At 37.4% G+C, this 18014-nt stretch overlaps 1 protein-coding gene across 1 annotated transcript in view; it reads right to left on the reverse strand.

Moving 5' to 3' along the window:
* The window catches only part of CWF19L2 (CWF19 like cell cycle control factor 2), a 72412-nt gene extending 54775 nt beyond the window's left edge, over positions 1 to 17637 (reverse strand). Inside the window, exons 1-8 of the mRNA XM_059824885.1 lie at positions 17535 to 17637; positions 16706 to 16825; positions 15186 to 15280; positions 12406 to 12541; positions 10775 to 10868; positions 9523 to 9638; positions 7261 to 7979; positions 2184 to 2280 (exon numbers count right to left, since the gene is read on the reverse strand). Of these exons, the coding sequence (XP_059680868.1) occupies positions 2184 to 2280; positions 7261 to 7979; positions 9523 to 9638; positions 10775 to 10868; positions 12406 to 12541; positions 15186 to 15280; positions 16706 to 16825; positions 17535 to 17576 (1419 nt within the window). The 5' untranslated portion in view covers positions 17577 to 17637. The remainder of the gene's footprint in view (positions 1 to 2183; positions 2281 to 7260; positions 7980 to 9522; positions 9639 to 10774; positions 10869 to 12405; positions 12542 to 15185; positions 15281 to 16705; positions 16826 to 17534) is intronic.
* Between the last annotated feature and the right edge of the window lie 377 nt (positions 17638 to 18014).

An 18014-nucleotide genomic window follows, 5' to 3' on the forward strand; every position in this document is an offset into this window, starting at 1 on the left:
ACGCCAAGCAGCAAGTCAGTAACAAAAATAGATTCAGAATTCATTTGTCCCGCATGGTCAATCTTGAGCTCCAGCCACCAGGACATGCTGTTATATAACCATCTGTTCTGGTGTGTGGGGATGAACTTGTTTAAACAAGCTATTTTCAATCTGATCAGAGAAAGTCCATGAAAAAATATTTAAAGAGCAAGAAGGCAAAGACTAGTTATTTTATTATTTATACTGGGGGGGGGGGAGGGGGGTGTTTGTTTGTTTGTTTTTTAACCTAGGCTAATTCAGATTGCATATGTAGAAAAACGTATATATAAAATTAACAGTAGAATTGTAATGTTGGCTTCTGCGACATGATTTTGGTCAAAATAAAACAAAACAAAACAGTAGAATAATAAAAGAATCACACTCTCCCCACAGAACACCTGTATATTTTTATTCAAATTACTCTTATTTGGTTACTGTCAGGTTGAAAAGAAAAAACCATGCTTGTGCAAAGTTGTATTTGGACAATGCTATTAAAGCTGAGCAGTAGGAAAAAAAAAAGTTTTAAAATATCTGCTGCTCTCCATAAGAGTCTTTGGAAAACTTTCCCCAGTACTTTATAGCAACTAGTATATAGATAGCTTCAATAATTTTCCCCTGCAGGAAAGCATCTTAAGATACTATCTTAAGTGACTAACACCAGTCCCTCACAAACCTATCATATAACATATAACATTCATAAACATATTTTTTCCTCACTAGTGTATTTTTTGTATATTAACTAGGAAAACTACAGATTAAAACATGCAGGAATCTATTTAAATCATTAACACTCATTACATCTTAGCAGAAAATACACTGCTTGAAGTTACTTTTAATTCATTTCTGAAGTTGATAAGATTTCAGATGGACAGGATTTCTAGGAAAGGTCTATTTGTTCAACTTTTGTAAAGCTTCATACACACGTGTCTAAAGTCCATGGGAAAAGAATCCATAATATAAAATAGGTTTGAAAAGAAGATATTTATAAAATGGACACTTTCTCCTAACAAAATTTAAATTATGTGATAGGGGCTTTGACAAAGATCAACACCATGTCCTAATCCAGCAATAAATTTGTATGCCAAACATCCTAAAATTTCCCACAAATCGAAGAATCAATGGCTCTCAAGAAATATTAATTTGTCACTTGAAGCTGTAACATGTCCTATTTATTACTTCTTAGTGATGCAGATTTTGGTGCAAATATTCTGTCACAAGAGGCAAGGTAAACAGGTGCACTAAAAATTAATTTTTTAAAAAAGAGTACAAAGGCCCATAGTGATAGGATTCACTTCTTAAAAAAAATGTTATTTTACTATATCCTTCAAAAACTGTCAGCAATACTTCCTTAGGAGCAGCTATTCAAGAGCAAGCACTTGCAAAACATAGCTTAAAAACTAACAGACTATGACCTTGTTATAATTGAAACTTCCAGGCAGTACTACTGAATTCAATTAACTCACTATAGCCATACTTCATGTAATAAAAATAAATATATACTTCCAGAGTTTAGAGTGTTCCAAAAGAGATAAAATTCTTGATCCTTCAGGTTGCTGTCTGAAACAAGCCTCCTAAAGCAACATGAAACATGCAGCTCTTTATCTCAGCTCCACCGACCCAGACTCATTCAGGGCAGACATTTGGTGGAGCTGACCACAAAGCATTACATAGTTGTTCTCATTGCAGGGCTGGATGCAATGGCCTATGCGGTTCCTTTCAGTTTTGTATTTCCACATCATAATTAATAAATATACTTGTACAGCAGAGCTATGGACCACAAGCATCTGCTTGTGACAAAGTTGATGAAATAACAAGAGCTCCAGACACTATCTACCTTGTAACACAGACTGGGAGCTTGGTAGTTTTCACCTGCTCCCTGCTTAATAAAAAGACATTAAATCCTATAAAAAAGGCAGAGAACAACTGGTTTTGGATATGCTGACTAGCCTACAAAACGCGGGGACCTGAACCCTCTTATTCTAGTCTATGAACCACTGCATTTAAAGCAGAAGTTACAGTAAAAGCAGTATCTTTAAACGCTACCTGATCAAATTTTGCAGGACTTTATTTGCTTGAATCAATACCTTTTTTCTTTTAACAACTAAATGACTATGAGCTTTAAAGAAAAAATGCACTAAATCATGACAATTTTTTAAAGACATTACCATGTCTCCCATGAGTTCTGCTTTCACAATCCTCGCTCCCAGTCTGTTCATCTCCTCTTCACTAAGGACCCGAGGCAGCTCATCCTTTGATGTATGTCTGTAAAACACCATCAGCACTAAACCCATAGAAAAACAATGTAGTATTCACCTGTGCAATTAAGTATTATATGCCTACTGTACTGGTACATATGCTCCTATTGTCAAAATAATTGATAACAACATATTATAAAAATATATTTGCGGTCAGAAGTTGCCAAGGACTCTGAAACCAAAAAGCATGAAAAAAAAATTTATGAGGTATGTTTCCTTTTACTTTTGAGATCAATTAAAATGAAAAGCACTATCTATGAACACTTTCTCAGCATGAAAAAACAGTCAAGAGCCAGCAGCAAGTATAAGCAGACAAAAAGCAAGGAAAAGAGGAGCAGAAAGAGTAATTTAAACCCTCTCTAACTGTCCTTTCTGGCTTTGGTCATGCTTTTACTTCTCAGCTCCAGCAAAATCACCAATTTCCCAGTTGTTGTTCTCCTGTATGCCGAGTGGCCTTCCACCTCTTGAAAACTACTTATATGCCCATCCTTACCTGCTCACAGTACAATCTTTGCTTCTAAAGACATTATGGCTGATATGGGAGAGTTTCCATGGAAAATTAACTAGTATCATTTTTAAAATATGAAGTCTCCCTAGAAAAGCTACAGCTAATAATAAATAGTATTGGCTCTTAATTTTAATATTAGAAGGTCAGTGTATGAGTTCTTATGATAAGAAATAAGGTCTCTAAGAATTATTGCAAAGAGGCATCAAACAAGTCTGATGCCTCTTTTTCTCTAATTCCAGGAAAGACTAAAACCAACTAACTCTGAAAGTAAAATATCTAACACAAAAGAGATATATGAGTACAGACATGATATTGGTCCCTGCTATTAAAAGAGAGAGAGAGAGAATTCAGTCACTACTCAATATGGTTAAACCTGTAGGATTTGAAGAACGGGAGAACTTTAAAGTTAACTGCCGGATCTCCCCAGCCCTGAGGAAATTACCAAAGCTACTTTTATCTGTTTTGAAGATGCCCAATCCAAAACCCAAAAACTCAGCAGAAACATTTACACTAACTTCACCTGAAACAGAACCTTCGAAGATGAAGTTCTCATTTCTCCCTAACCTATATTTTTCAAAACAAGGCAGACTATTTCAGTAGAGGGAGCAAGAGATGTTTATTACTTCATACACGCTTTTTTTAAGCGGCATTAGCCTTTGAATCATCATCTGAACTTTTGGAGACTAGAGACATTGTTTTGTTTTGCTTTTTATATTGTCTCAAATTAAACTCTGAAGCAGTCACATGAAGTGTGATTTTCAGCAAATGCTAGCTGGATGGACTTTTCCTCCGGGGAGATCCCTTGGACATCAAATCAGCACTTGTAATTAACCTGTGTCATAACTGCCCAAAATGCTTTGATTTATAGGCTGAAGATACTCTCTCTGTGTTTTAGAAGGGAAAAAACTTAAAAGGTACATTGTCAGCATGAGAGATGAGGAACTAAACCAGCAACACCTATTAATCCAAGCCTTCACGTCAATGAAGATTTACTTTTTGCCACTGACTGAACACACTGAAAGAGTACATGTATTATAAGACTTGAAACTTCAGGAAGAAGAAACTAGCAGCATATAAATTATTCCCAACAGATAACTACCCCACATGGCCAAACCTGAAATGTTCGAAGAGCCAGAATTTTCTACAAAATTCTACAAAAAAAGACGATTCCCACTGAGAGCAACAGGAAGACAGGTCATACACAATCTCAAACGCACAGAAGCTTGGGAGTTAAGAGTCAGCTCAAAAGAACTTGGAAATAAATAAGTCAATAAGCAGAGGCTATATGATTTTCCAGGCCTAAGTAACCTCAACTCTACTAATAAATCAGATCAGTAATTGTATAGGCTAAGAAACAGAATTAAAATATCAAAGTATATGCACAATTGGGTTTAACAGTACTAAAACAGAAAACACGTGCAAAAGAAAATATCAGCTAAATAGTTTCTAAGCTTAGTTCTCTTCCGTGAGGAAAATAAAAGAATTATCTTTTCTATCATAATAATTGAATTCTTTGAACTTGAATAAGCAAACCACTTCCATATACAATCTAGTTTCCCAAAATGTGCAGCTCTGTTCAGTTACAATTAGCATTGCACTTACTACATGTGGTAATCAAAAGCTAAAAGGTACAGGTTTTGTACTTGCGATAAAAAAAAGTGATTGACCATTATTTAACAAAAAAAACCCCAAAAATAAGACTGTAAAGGAGTAGTTGCTTCTTTGAAGACAAGAATAACAAGGCAATGGTATCACTATCTTCTACTCAATAGTTACATGCTCTACTAGGTCTGGCTGGGATGGAATTTATGTTCTTCGTAGCAGCCCGTATGGTGCTGTGCTTTGGACTTAACCGGTAAGTGTTGATAACACACCAGTGTTTTGGCTGTTGCTGAACAGTGCTCACACAGCCTCACAGCTTTCTCTGTTCCTCACTCTGCCCCCCCAGCAAGCAGGCTGGGGTGGGCAAGAGGCTGGGAGGGGACACAGCCAGGACGGCAAACCCAAACTGGCCAAAGAGCTATTCCGTGCCACATAACACCACGCTCAGCAATAAAAGCTGGGGAGTGCAGTCTTTCCAAAGTAGCTGCTGCTCAGAGACTGGTTAGGCATCAGTCTGCCCATGGGAGGTGGTAAGTGACTGACTGCCTTTGCACCACTTGTTTTTGTCTTTTTCCTTCATTTGTTAAGCTGTCTTTATCCAAAACATGAGTTTTAACTCCCTTTTGCTCTTCTGATTCCCTCTGCCAGGAGGGGGAATGAGCAGGCAGCTGGGTACACACTTAGTTGCTTGATGGGGTCAACCCATCACACACGCAAAGCAACACCCAGCTGTTAGGTCTTGCTTTCTCCTTCTGGAAGTCATGGAGGAAACAAAACTGGGAATGACTAAAGGATTATATGTCATTTACACAGATTATTTGTTGCTAATCAGTGAAGTATTTGGGTTTTTTTAAAAAAAGTGCATGATATTTATGATGAAGGCTAAGACTAACCATACATAATCGTGCCTTTTCATGTGCGAAAAAAAGAAGCTTCTTAACAGGGTGGGTTTTTTCCAGACATACAATTCTGGTGTATATTTTCATTTTCATGGAGTCTGTGCCTGCACTGCAGTGCAGATGTACTCTCCCAGCTCACCACAGCATCCCTCCTTACATGAACACCTACATTTCCTTATGGAAACCAACGTACTACCCAAGGCAGGCAGCAAACAACTGTGGATTGTGCAGACCTTGTACCTGAACAAAGTCATGAACAAACCAGGACTCACTCAAGAGCTGAGGAAGTCTCATAGGCTCCAGCTCAGACACACTGTGAACCATTCCAATCAGAAGTTTACAAAGTGCATTTAAGTGGTAAACCTCAGGCACTTCAGGGTAATAACTATTTGGGCAACATCTAGAAAAAGAAAAAGGATCACTAAATCTGAATGTCTAACAATGTCTCATACATCACAGCTTTAATGCTACAAGATCTTTTTTTCAGAGTAACTAACACAACTATAAAGATGTATTTCTTATTTTCCAGCAAAATAACATCCAGGCAAATACTAAAATAAACAATAAAACAAGACATGACAAACACTTGTGAGTGGGACTTCCCATAGCGCATACGAACTATTCATGCCAGAATCGGGAACTACTCCTGCCATGATGTATATTCAGACTTATGCTTTTTAAAATAAATAAATAAATAAATTAGATTAATTGAACATCATGCAAACAATTTATCATCCTGCTATCAAAGCAAATGTATATTTCATTGGCTCCTATCAAATTAGAAAATATGGCAAGTAAAATCTGGAAAAAATACCCAACCTGTAAAATATAAAGAATTGTGTAGACTAAGCTGCTTGTTGCTGGTTAGTCATGCAGTACTCATTTAACGTACAATTTTTCTTTGCAAATACACAATGAGGTATCTGCAAATACTACACGTAGGAATAGTTAAAATAAATACTTTTAAGGTATTGTCTTATTATTAGAATCCAACACTTAGACATTAAAGGTAAATTCATAACCCCGCTAGAAGAAGTTTTTTTCTGCAAATAACTGACACAAGCATATAAGAAAGAAGGAATTACACTTGATCACATTTCATCAAATGCTGTTTCCCACTAAATCATTTCATCCTTCTTACATACTCCGTCCAACATTTACTTGTCCAGCTTTCCCAAGCAATTAAATAACACCATGCTGACTCTAAAATACTTTTGAACATGCCTACCTATTATTGGGAAGATCTGTAGGAAAGCATCGACAGTAATAACCACACAACTCATATCACTGGAAGAACCAGCAAGCTGTTAATACTGGAGAACAGGTGGCCTCGAGTAGCGCAAAAGCTCAGTTGCCTACAACTTACTTTTCTGACCACCTCTCCTTACTACTCCCCGTTGTCTTTCACTAAAGCAAGTCAGGCAAACTGAAATTCCTACCACATATTAATTTGCGTTTCCCTTCCCACTCCTATTCATCCTTCCTCTTTTCCACAGAAAATGCACTTTTCTAATCAATATTATCTTCTATTTTTCATATGCTACTACTTTAGCACATGAGTTCATTTCACAGGCAGCAAACCTATCCCTGCTGTATTAATTATTTCAGTTTTTAGTCAGCATTTTCTAACATTTCAAGTTTGTCTTTTATAAATTCAATAACAGTTAATATACTGTTTTGCACATTTTTTTCCTAAGAGGCCAATTTTACTGCAGTGTGAACCGAGATTAGAAAGAAGCAGAAAATAATCTATCATTAGCAATTCTCAAATATGCTGAGGAGACAGGACAAGTAGTGGGTTTTCATTATTTCTACCGTGGTCTGTTTTAGCTGCCCCTAGCCGGAGGGCTAGCCTCCTCCTAACTAAAGAGATCTGATATGATCAAATCTAATACTGTCACAAAGAAAGAGTTTCCAGTATACTTTGCCATGAAAAATACAGCAAATAAAAAGACAGGTAAAGATATTTGTAAAATACCTAGAACATGATGTTTTACTGTCAGATAACATTTGTTTCTTCTCAGGCATATTGCTTGGGTACTCCTGTTGCGACTTCTCTTTTTCATCACTTGGAGTTCTTTCCCAACTATTGTCATCAATTTCTTCCCTAGTACCTGATGATTTTTGATCAGACATTAATTTCTCATTGTTATCTTCTGTGTGTGTTTTGGCCCACAATGCAGTATCCTCACTAGGTTTTTGGAAACGGCTGCACAAAGAGCTATGAACTGGCAGTTTGGAAGAGGACTGCTGTGACTTGTTGTCTCTAGGTGCACTGTAAGATGACAAATCATCTTCAGAGGGTTTCAGAAATTTGTGTTTAATGTTGCTTAGAGATGAACTCTTTTCCTGACTTCGTTTTTCATCAGAGTGTTTTCCTGCTTTGGAACTGTAGCCTCTCAATACTGAGTCTGTGCTACCGTGCCCACGTTCTTGGTCTTCTCTTGACATATCTCTTTTGTAACCTTTGTCTTCTTGCACCCATCCCTTGCCATACTTCTCCCTAGTATAGTCCCCAAACATGTTCCTGTTTCTATCATCTTCATCTCGTGTCTTCTTTTTCATATGCTGTTCGTTCTTCTCTTTCTCATTTTCTGAATAGTCAGTTTTCTTCCATCGTCCACTTCTATAATAATTTTCCTTTCTGGATGCAACCTTTTCAGCTTCTTCTAATCGTGACTGAAATACCTCCATTGACTATAAAAAAGAATAAAAAAAGTCATACTGCTTTTAAGTCATGGGGTATTGTGAAGCTCCCTACAAAGCATTACAACAAAGGCACCATTCTGTAAAAATGTGCAAAGGGCAAGGCATGAGTCATGGAGTGGAAAGGAAGACCAGTATGAAAAAGGGAACTTACAGCCTCATGTCTAAGATGCTCTGTTGAGAAGGCTTTCTGATCCTTTCTCTTGGACTATTTCTAACTTTCACCCCGTGGCTCTAAAGTGCTAAAGCACTCCTGGGAACAGGGACCAGAGCCTCAGAACTGTCTCCTCCTGGCAACCTGGAGATTAGGGGCTTGAACTAGGGAGAAAGGCTTCCTCTTTCTTACTCATAAACTTTGTATTTATGCTCACCAGATGCTCAGCTTCTATAGAACCAATAGACATTCCCACTAAACCATTTTACAATCTAGTTAAACTCTTAAAAACACAGGAGAGTGCATTCAAAATTTTTAGCTTGAAACAGGCTTTGAACCCATTTCTCTGGCTTTCTGGACAAATACTCTATCCACCAGGCAATTATGCAAAATGTGTACTGTTCCTCTTCCCTCTTTTGAGATTAATTAAAAGCCATCAATTACTTTTTTTTTCCTGAAAACATTACATATTGAAGCAAATCAGGCAGGGATCTCTTTCAATCACTATCCTCTACTTCAGCAGCCAGAGTGGTTCACCTTGTTTGAACTCTAGTTTCTTGAGAAAGATTCTTAGAAATAATATTCTTTACAATCACTGGCACTGAATAATTTCTACCAACACTGACCATGTTGGTTTCATCACTCAGGAGTGACTAGAATTCAGTTCAAAGACAACAGTATGAAGTCATACTGTCTTATCCAAGATTTCCACAACCAAACCAACCTAATCAAAAAACCCACAGAAAACTCAAATGTAACACTATGCCTAAGATTTAACTCCCCACACCTTTGACCAATGCTTTTAAAGAAAATAATATAATATGTAGGGAGGGCGGGCTTTAAAGAGTTAATATTGTTATGGCAGACTGTTTTATTAAAAATAAATTTTGAAGACTTTTAAACCCTTCAGAAGCAAGCAGCTTTCTCAATATATCTAGACTGAGCAGATCACAAGTGGCCAGAAGATGCATATTTGGTAAAATTTGACACAGCTCTCCAAATTATCTCGGCATTATTATTATCCACGACATACATTATTATCCACTACGTGCAGGAGAACAAAATATATTTTCTAATATACAACATAATTTTGGAAGCACTCAGGTACTTTGTAACTGGGATCATTTGAACCTCCTGATGTAGAAGATAAGTATTTTGAATTTGCTATAAGATCCCGTATATTAAAAAATATTTAACAAAAAAAATATAAAAGCCTGGGTAGGTTTAAACTCTTCATCACTTGAGAAGCTTCAGAGGCTGTTTTTTCCTGCTTCTTTCCTTATGTCTTACATTACACATTAAGTATTTGTGCCTTTACATGAAAGTAACCTTTTCCAAGCATCTATTAGTATGAAAAAAAATGTAATTGAAGATCCTTACCCCGTATCTCTCTGCTACAATTTCCTCAAAATTTCGTTTCTCCCTCTCAGCCTGCTCCTTCATCCTTTGGTATGATTTTCGTAACCAACTTAATCCAGCATCTTCCACCACTGTAACTAAAGTAGAAAACAATGAGAAGTCGTAGTTTTATATCTCAGTAGTTATTCCTATTTAACCTTATTCTGTATGTGACATTAAACCTTCGCCTAAACTTAATGGAAAAATTGAAGGGATGCAAATGAAAAATATAAAGAATATAATAATACAACTACATGTTTGTATAAGTTAATGCTGGATATACCTCAGTAATACCAATGATGAAATTTAAGCTTCTCCATTTTATCATAGAACACAACAAGCAGTTTCCAAGACAGGAGTGGCATATGACAAGTTGTGGGCTTTTTTATGAAATTAAAGAACCTTCTTATTGTTTCCACTTTCTACGTCCATTCTTTGGCACACCCCTTAAATACAAACAAGTGCGTTCCCCTTCTCAGAAAATTAATTGCTTTCCATTTGAGAAGCTAGCAGAGGTCTTAACATTCAGGACACATACTCACTGATGTCTGTCCCCTCTTACAGATGGCTGATCTCTGTGACTCCTAAAAGTGGGCATGAGGCTAATGGTTTACAGAACAGACTGTCCACAGGGAAAGGCTCCCAAAGAGAAAAGCCACGGACCCTACTGTTCCCTGTTGACAGAATACAAGGGCCCTTCTTATCACATAATAAATGCTTCTCGACATTATGAAAAATGTTTTTCTAACTGCTCTTGCCAGAAATAGGCAGGATAACCCTAGGGTAAGGAAAGAAGTGAAAAGGTTACAGAAATAGTATTTTTCACAAACTGCGTCTGTAATGTACTTCATTTTAATGTGACTCAGACTTCTGTGGTTGAATATTTTAAAAATATAATGTGTGTAATGGAATGAAAGAAACCAAATGAGATGACAACAATTTATCTTGTCTTGGTTAAATCATGCTTTCCTTTAATTAGTTCAAAATGGAGAATTTATGTAAAGATATTGAAGGTCAAACCACTCAAGATTAAAAACCAGGGAAGAGAAATCCTACAAAACAACATACTATGATATTAACCCAATATTCACTACTGAATTTTCATCCAAATTTTACTTTATTACATGTTATTCATAATCCCTTTAGGTCAACATTAGCAGTAACTTGTTAGCAACACAGAGACCAGAGACTGGAGACAGAAAATTTAAGATTACTACTAAAAGTTGCTGTTTACCTTTCTTAACTGAAGCTGCTTCGTCCTTCTCTGGTGGCAAACCTGTACCACCGTCTTTCCAATAGGGATTGAGTTCTCTCTCAGACAACATGGCCTAAAACAGAAATAGTTTTAATGTGTGCATAGCATATAGTTTGTATTTGCCAGAATATTTGATAAATTTTGTGAGACTTGTGTGGGAATAGAACAGCTTACTCATAACTCGTACTATCTAAAGACAGCTAGCAATAAACATGACTCTCCATCCTGAGTCAAAGCTCTCAAACATGTGCTTAGTTGGCACCCTTATTACACAGAAGCAGTTTTACTGTTTGACTGCATTGCCAGTGTAGCAGTTAATACGCACTTGAGTCTGAAGCACTGCTGTTACGGGGGCTTTTAGTCTTACCTCAAGTTACTGCTTTTCACCCTCAAACTAGATAGCTTATTATGATTCTGTCAACTGACTTCTCTGGAAGCAGGCAAGGAAGTCCACTGGAGAAAAGGGTTGATTAGGCATTCCAGCACTGACAAAATTTTGCATTTGTCTGTTATATCGTCACTCATCACCACCACTGGCATGCTGTATGCATCTGTTGTACACACTATTTTGGGTATCAAAGAAAGGACAGACATTCTGGAGTACAAACCACGAAAGTATAAACCTGCATGGAGAGCAAGTGGTTGGGTGGGAGAGTCTATAAAAGTTATGTTCTTCTAGGATCAAGAATACATACAAATTGCCGTTAACCAATAATACATGCTGACATTCTGGTGATTTAAGATCTCCACATTAAATGGTCCTTCAACAGTTCAGAAAACATGTTGAGCAAAAAATTATGTGGGGAAAAAACAAAAAGATTAATCCCTTCTCAAAAGACAACAACTAAAGCGCCGCATACTACAGAAGAACAGCGCTCCAGGTCAATCTGGTTCCTAACCACGACACAACTAACTGGAAAACTTAACAGCAACAACTGGCCCACTGTGAGATGTGAAGACAAGTAAATATTAGCTAGTGATCAGCAACTACGTTTTCAGATCAGACTACACTGCATTGAAGGAGCTGAATGAACAAATGAAGCAGCCAGCAACTGTATGTAAACAGAACCAATTTAATGACAGCACCCCCTCCCCAGCCGGACCCTGATCCACTCATGTGTTCAAGCACAACTGCAGCATGAAAGGCACAGCAACTGCTCCGATTCTTTCTTCAGGAAAAAACAAGCCTCAGCACCCTATGCTTTAACACAGTAACTTAGGTAAGCTTTTGTCACACAAAACAATGGTGCTCCTTTCACACACACCATGGGGAAGAAGGCCAGACCAACACTCTGTCATTGTTATTAAGTAAAACATCTCAGAAGTACTTCAAGTATTACAGAACTTAGTACTAACAAAACTGGCTTTCTCCTTACCTAGAAGACGGTTTAAAGGCTTTTCTCCACAAAGTAAGCCTGCTGTATGAACCCTTCCCATCCCAAACAGAACAAATAATTGACCAATTTAATTAAAATCACTATCACACAACACATCAGGCATTAATTTAAAAACTATACAGACACTTATGTATTTGAGCCAATTCATTGGTTCATTCATCACACAAAATTTACTAAGATGCAGAAAAGAGTTGATATATTAATTCCTCCTACCTGCTCAAGTTCTTGAGCTTTCTGTCGTTCCAATATTTTTTCTTTGTGTCTTTCACCTTTGACAGCTGCTACTGATGTGGTTTTCAATGACATGAAGTCTAAATTCATCCATTCTTCTCTCTTTAAAATAAACACAAAGAATCAGCATACATACTTCCAACAAAAACATGGCTTAGGTACAAATCAAACCAGTGCAACTACTGACAAATGTTACTTACAATAAACAGTACAGGCTTTACAAACACGTATGAAATACTTTAATAAAAAGCAAATATGATTTTAAGGAACCAAATCTTTCAATTTTTTAATATTCACTTACACAAATAAATTTCATAAATGTCTTTCTGTAATTTGAAATACATCTTCACAATGTATTTAAGACACTAGTAAACACACAAACTGTATAGACTGCTTATTATTTGCTTAAACAAATACTCTACATCTAGACCAATTCCTTTTCATCTTGCAAATTCTGATTGCATGACCTCTTACATCTCTTCTACTATATACAAAGCCAGCAATCAGTAACTAAGCATAATTCATACCTCAGATATCTAGGCACTAACTGCACCCTCAAACAGTTACACATCTGTGGAATTTGGATAATGAGGTGGGATTCCTGTGCACAAAGAACCATTAAGACTGACCTTGCTACCTCTTGTGCGACCCGACCCACGGGACTGGAGACTCACCTGGCTAACACAGGGTGTGGGTAAGGAGGGGGGCCTGTGGAGGCAGGATAGCCTTGCTTATGGTCAGCAAAGATAGCAAAATAACAAAAACTTGAATGGTTCTTTGTTTCTTTGAAAGGTTTTGTGTCCGATAACTGACCTTTGCCTCATCACCCGTGAAATGCGTATTACAACTCACACCCCTGCATATGCTAATGAAGACATGCTAAACATGTATGACTATAGCACTCGTCTCTCCACCTAAATCATGCTACACATCACATATGGGGAGGGGAACCTCATAATTTTGGGGATAAAAGACGGAGAAAATGATTGTTAAAGTGGGAGAGAAGAACCTCAATACCTGATGGACCAGTCGACGGGCTGTGTTCTCTTCCTCCACCCCAGGCAGGGACGCCTCTCTGGGTTAGCGCTGCGCCTCTCACCCTCTGGGTGAAAGTTATCCCCAGGTTCTTGTATAACTATCAAGTTTGCTAGCAATATTAACTTTAATTAGTAGCACTATTGTAGTCAGTGAATTTATCAATGGCAATCTCTAATCTGTTTCTGTCGCTCTCAATAAAATAACCAATTTAGATTTTTGTGCATCTGGTCAGTGCAAGTCCTTTTGCTGGGGCTCTGATAAATGAATCAGTGAAAGCCCTGGGTCTCTGAATGACAAATTTCAAAACTGCATTCTTTTTAACACGACAACATCTAAATTCTGTGAACTGTACCCTCAGTAACAGGTAGAAACCTGAATTTACAAAACCTAAGCCGGACCAAGGACATTTTAAAAACGAGGACTACTCTCTAAAGAAAAGCAGCATATAAGGAGCCTAGATATACCTACTACCTTTATACACACAAAACCTGAAGCGTCAAAAGAAAGCAGCGACATATACATTATAAACAATTATTCTACAAAAGCAAGTATTTGGAACACTTCTATGGATATAGCAACCAAAATGACGAGATTACACCTATTTTGAAATATGTGCTCACAGAAGAGTCTTCATATCTTCAGAAGGGTTCAAGTCTGAGTTGTCAGTCTGAACAGATGCTGATGTCACACTTTCTCTGTTATTTAAAAATTTATTAGGCAACACACCAGAGAGTTTCAGAGGTGAAACACAACATTCCCCTTCTCAGATCTCCTCCAAGGAACTGAAAAATAATCTATCTTCAAGTGATTCAACAGTATCTATGCCCACATTAGCAAGCAATGTGGATCAGCAGAAATGGATGTGCATGGGACCTCTGGAGGTCATCTGGTCCAACCCCCCTGCTCAAGCAGGGCCACCTACAGCCACTTGCCCAGGACAGCCTGTAAACATATCCAAGGATGGAGATGCCACAACCTCTCCAGGTAACCCCTGCCAGTGCCTGGTCACCCTCACAGTAAAACAGTTTCCTGATGTTCAGACAGAAACACCCGTGTTTCCGTTTGTGCCCATTGCCTCTGGTCCTCTCACTGGGCACCACTGAAAAAAGCCTGTAGCTGTCTTCCATATAGGCTTCAGATTATCCTTTTCACACAACTGAGGATGTCATGATACGTGACTACATTTATGTTACTAAAATCACAGCAGTTCATTTCAGAATTACTCCATTTTGCTGAATAAACACTGCTTACTAGGCACAGAATTCACCTAGAAAGATCAAAAGAGGCATTGATTCCATAAATATTCTTGCTGAAAAGTTCTACACCTCTCTTCCTTATATCTGTTTAAGCACCACAGAAGCAAAAATTCATTCAATTGTAGAATAACCACTGAAACGATGCAGAAAAAATAACAAGACCTTTAAGTTGACCTCTTCAAGAAAATCAAGCTAAGTTGCTAGAGCCTCAAAACATGATGAAAGGAATCAGTGCTAGGCAACTTTAAGTGTAGTGCCTTGTTAAATACTAAGCATCTATTAGGTAGAGAAGTCTTCCGATGAATGAAATGTAACATTTACGTAGCTAAACAAAGACATTTGTCTGTAAAATAGGTTTTGTTCAACACATTGCAAAAGAGCTGTCAAGAAACCTAAGCACGTTTCACATTTGGTCATGCTGAATTTATTTCTGGAGTAGTTATCAGACTGCTCACCTGCAGGGAGGGTTCTTTCACAGCATCTGATTGCTTGTTGAGCTTCCAAGCCTTTTCTGTGCTATCTGACTGTGACACATTTGACTCAACCCATTCAACTGAAGAATTCTAAAAATAGAGTTTAATGTAAAGAATAATAATATAACCTTAACATACTATTACATGTTGATAAAATGCAATACTTGCTAAGTATATTGATAATCAAAATTGATCCTGATTAGCATTACTAATATAATACTGATTATTATTTTAAAATACCGATAATAAAAATAGAACATTGATATTCCCATAGGAGGTTGTTCCTTCATGATGAAAGCATTCCACCATACTTCAGGAGCACATCAAAGTATGTAACACTAGTGCATACTGGCAGTTTATTAGCGTAACACTGCTAAAGTTAAAACTGTCAGAACAAAAACAAAACTAAAACCAGTTGTATTTATGGCATTACAAAAACAAAATTAAAAATAACCTGAACTCATTAATAAGTATGTTTTACATTAAAAAAAGTAGAATCAGTAACATAGTACAATAAAGCACTGTACATGCTATCTCCTCCTATTGTCATATCCAACTTCCTGCACTTGCAGTTTCAAACAGTGTACTGAGATTTTAGGACTCCATTGAACAGAGTTTCTTTGCTATTTATATGAACCTGTCATGGGAATAACAAACTTTGGACCGAAGGTATGAGCCAGGACTGTGCTGTTGTATCCTAGGACTCACTTATGTGATCTGAGGGGTTTTGATGACTCCCATGGGAAATATGGGACATTTGTGCCTTAGGTTACCTACCACACTGAAAAGCATAGTTCACCTCTGATATCAGTCCCTGGAAAATAAGTTTCATCATACTGCATGTTCCTTCACTCAATAAAAGAGACTCTCCAAAAAGAAAAAAAAAGAAATAATTCAGTGCTACCTGACTTGCACCAAAATGCTGGGAGGATGTTTTACACAACATGGCCAGAAAGCAGCACCCAGATTTCTAATGCAGTCTCTGTACTGGTTTGACAAAGCGCCCCTCAATGTGAAGGCATCTGTTTACAGAATCAAATGCACAAGTTTGAGCCTTCCTTCAGACCCACGTACAACTCCCATGTTGTTGGGAGTTTCCATGGTTGAACACCCATGGAAAAAGGCAGAAGTAACTCATGCTTAAAATCAAAGTCAAGTATTTGCAATTTTAGACCATCATTCTACCATGTACCACTGACTACAGGGAACCTACGAATTTTTCCACTCTATCCTAGAATGAGGATTTTTTTCAATTTCTCTCTGCTGAAAAACTATAAATCCCTTAGTTCCTACTGAGTGAATGCATTATTATAAAATTCACAAGCACTCACATAACAGCATCTTTTCAATTGATTAAATACTCGGTATATTAAAAAGACAAACTTTGCCACAGTTTTTCCCAGCAGAAAATGGTAAGAATGAGTCTTAATTTTACTAACCACGTGTACCTACAGAGACTAAAATGGTGCAGGTTTTAAAAATGTCATTTGAAGGATTTTAAAGTTTCTTACTTACTGAAGAACTATCAAGTAAGTCATCCTTCTTTTCAGATTTTTGTTTCTTATTTTTCTTCTTTTCTTTCTTAGCTTTTTTTGAATGCTTATCCTTTTTCTTTTTTTTCTGCACAGAATGTTCCTACAAGTAAATGTTTATAAATGAGAACCAGTAAACCACATCACCCACATACAAGAAAAACAATCACAACCTACTTACCAAACCACACTGAAAAAGGTAAAACACACACAGCTGGACATAACTACATTTTACTTCTACTACCCTCTCTTTCTTCTATTGGGGGGAGTGGGGAAAGCATGCCTCACATCCATCATCGACTTTTCTTCCCCCTCTCAATATCTTTTTCACTGGAACTAAGGCACTATAACTACACATATCCTGTCTTCTACATTACATTTATTTTGGTCAAATCTATTTCCTCGAGAATCACTGCATCAATACACATCTGTCCTTTGTTGCAATATACACACACGTTTCTACACTAGAAGGATGCGATATTCAGAGGTTCCATTAAGGCTTCTCCTGTGAATGACCACAAACGGGACTGCTACAGAGCCTTGGATCCTCCAGATTTCCCATGGGACTATTCTTGTCTGGCAGCGCTTGCTTATCTGCATTTGGTAGAAATTAAAGTTGGAATTCAGTGACAGAAATTCTTCCTCTTTGTGAGTAAAAGATAATTTCCACTTAAAAAAAGCTAATATCGAAGCATGAAGAATTCAGAAATTGGGAGGTTGTTAAAAATCATCTTAAAGCCCTCAAAGCCTTCTGTTCATACAAACATGCTGTAAAGCTATCAACACAATTCAATGATTTACAGTGCCGTCACCTTTTCCAGTTGTTCCACACGTTCGTTCACATCAGCAAGCATCCACGTATCTTCACCTCGTAAATGCTTTAGCAGCTTGTGCCTCTGCTCCTTTTCATAACTAATTTTGGCCTAAGATGAACAGAGAAGAAAAATAACCAAGTGGAGTTCAGCAGCATTTACTTACAGATGCACCTTTGTAAGCCACACTGACACAACCATACACAATGTTGAGAACTGTGCTTGAGAACTTTTCCTTTTAGAGGACTGCAATAAAAATATTTTTGAATTACATGTTAAAGGGGAAATTCATCTAAAACATATTATGCACCCTCCTTCCTCAAACTACAGCTTTGCAGCTCCTCTAGCACTGATTTCATCTATCGCCCTAAACAAGAGTGACAAGACATTTAACTTCCTTTCTGCATTCTGAGAAGTCTTCTGTTCTTGCAACCTTCATGAACTGCATATGATACGATATGATATAGTGGACTTCTGACT

This window comes from Gavia stellata, chromosome 1 (assembly GCF_030936135.1).
Source record: "Gavia stellata isolate bGavSte3 chromosome 1, bGavSte3.hap2, whole genome shotgun sequence".
NCBI classification, from domain to species: domain Eukaryota; kingdom Metazoa; phylum Chordata; class Aves; order Gaviiformes; family Gaviidae; genus Gavia; species Gavia stellata.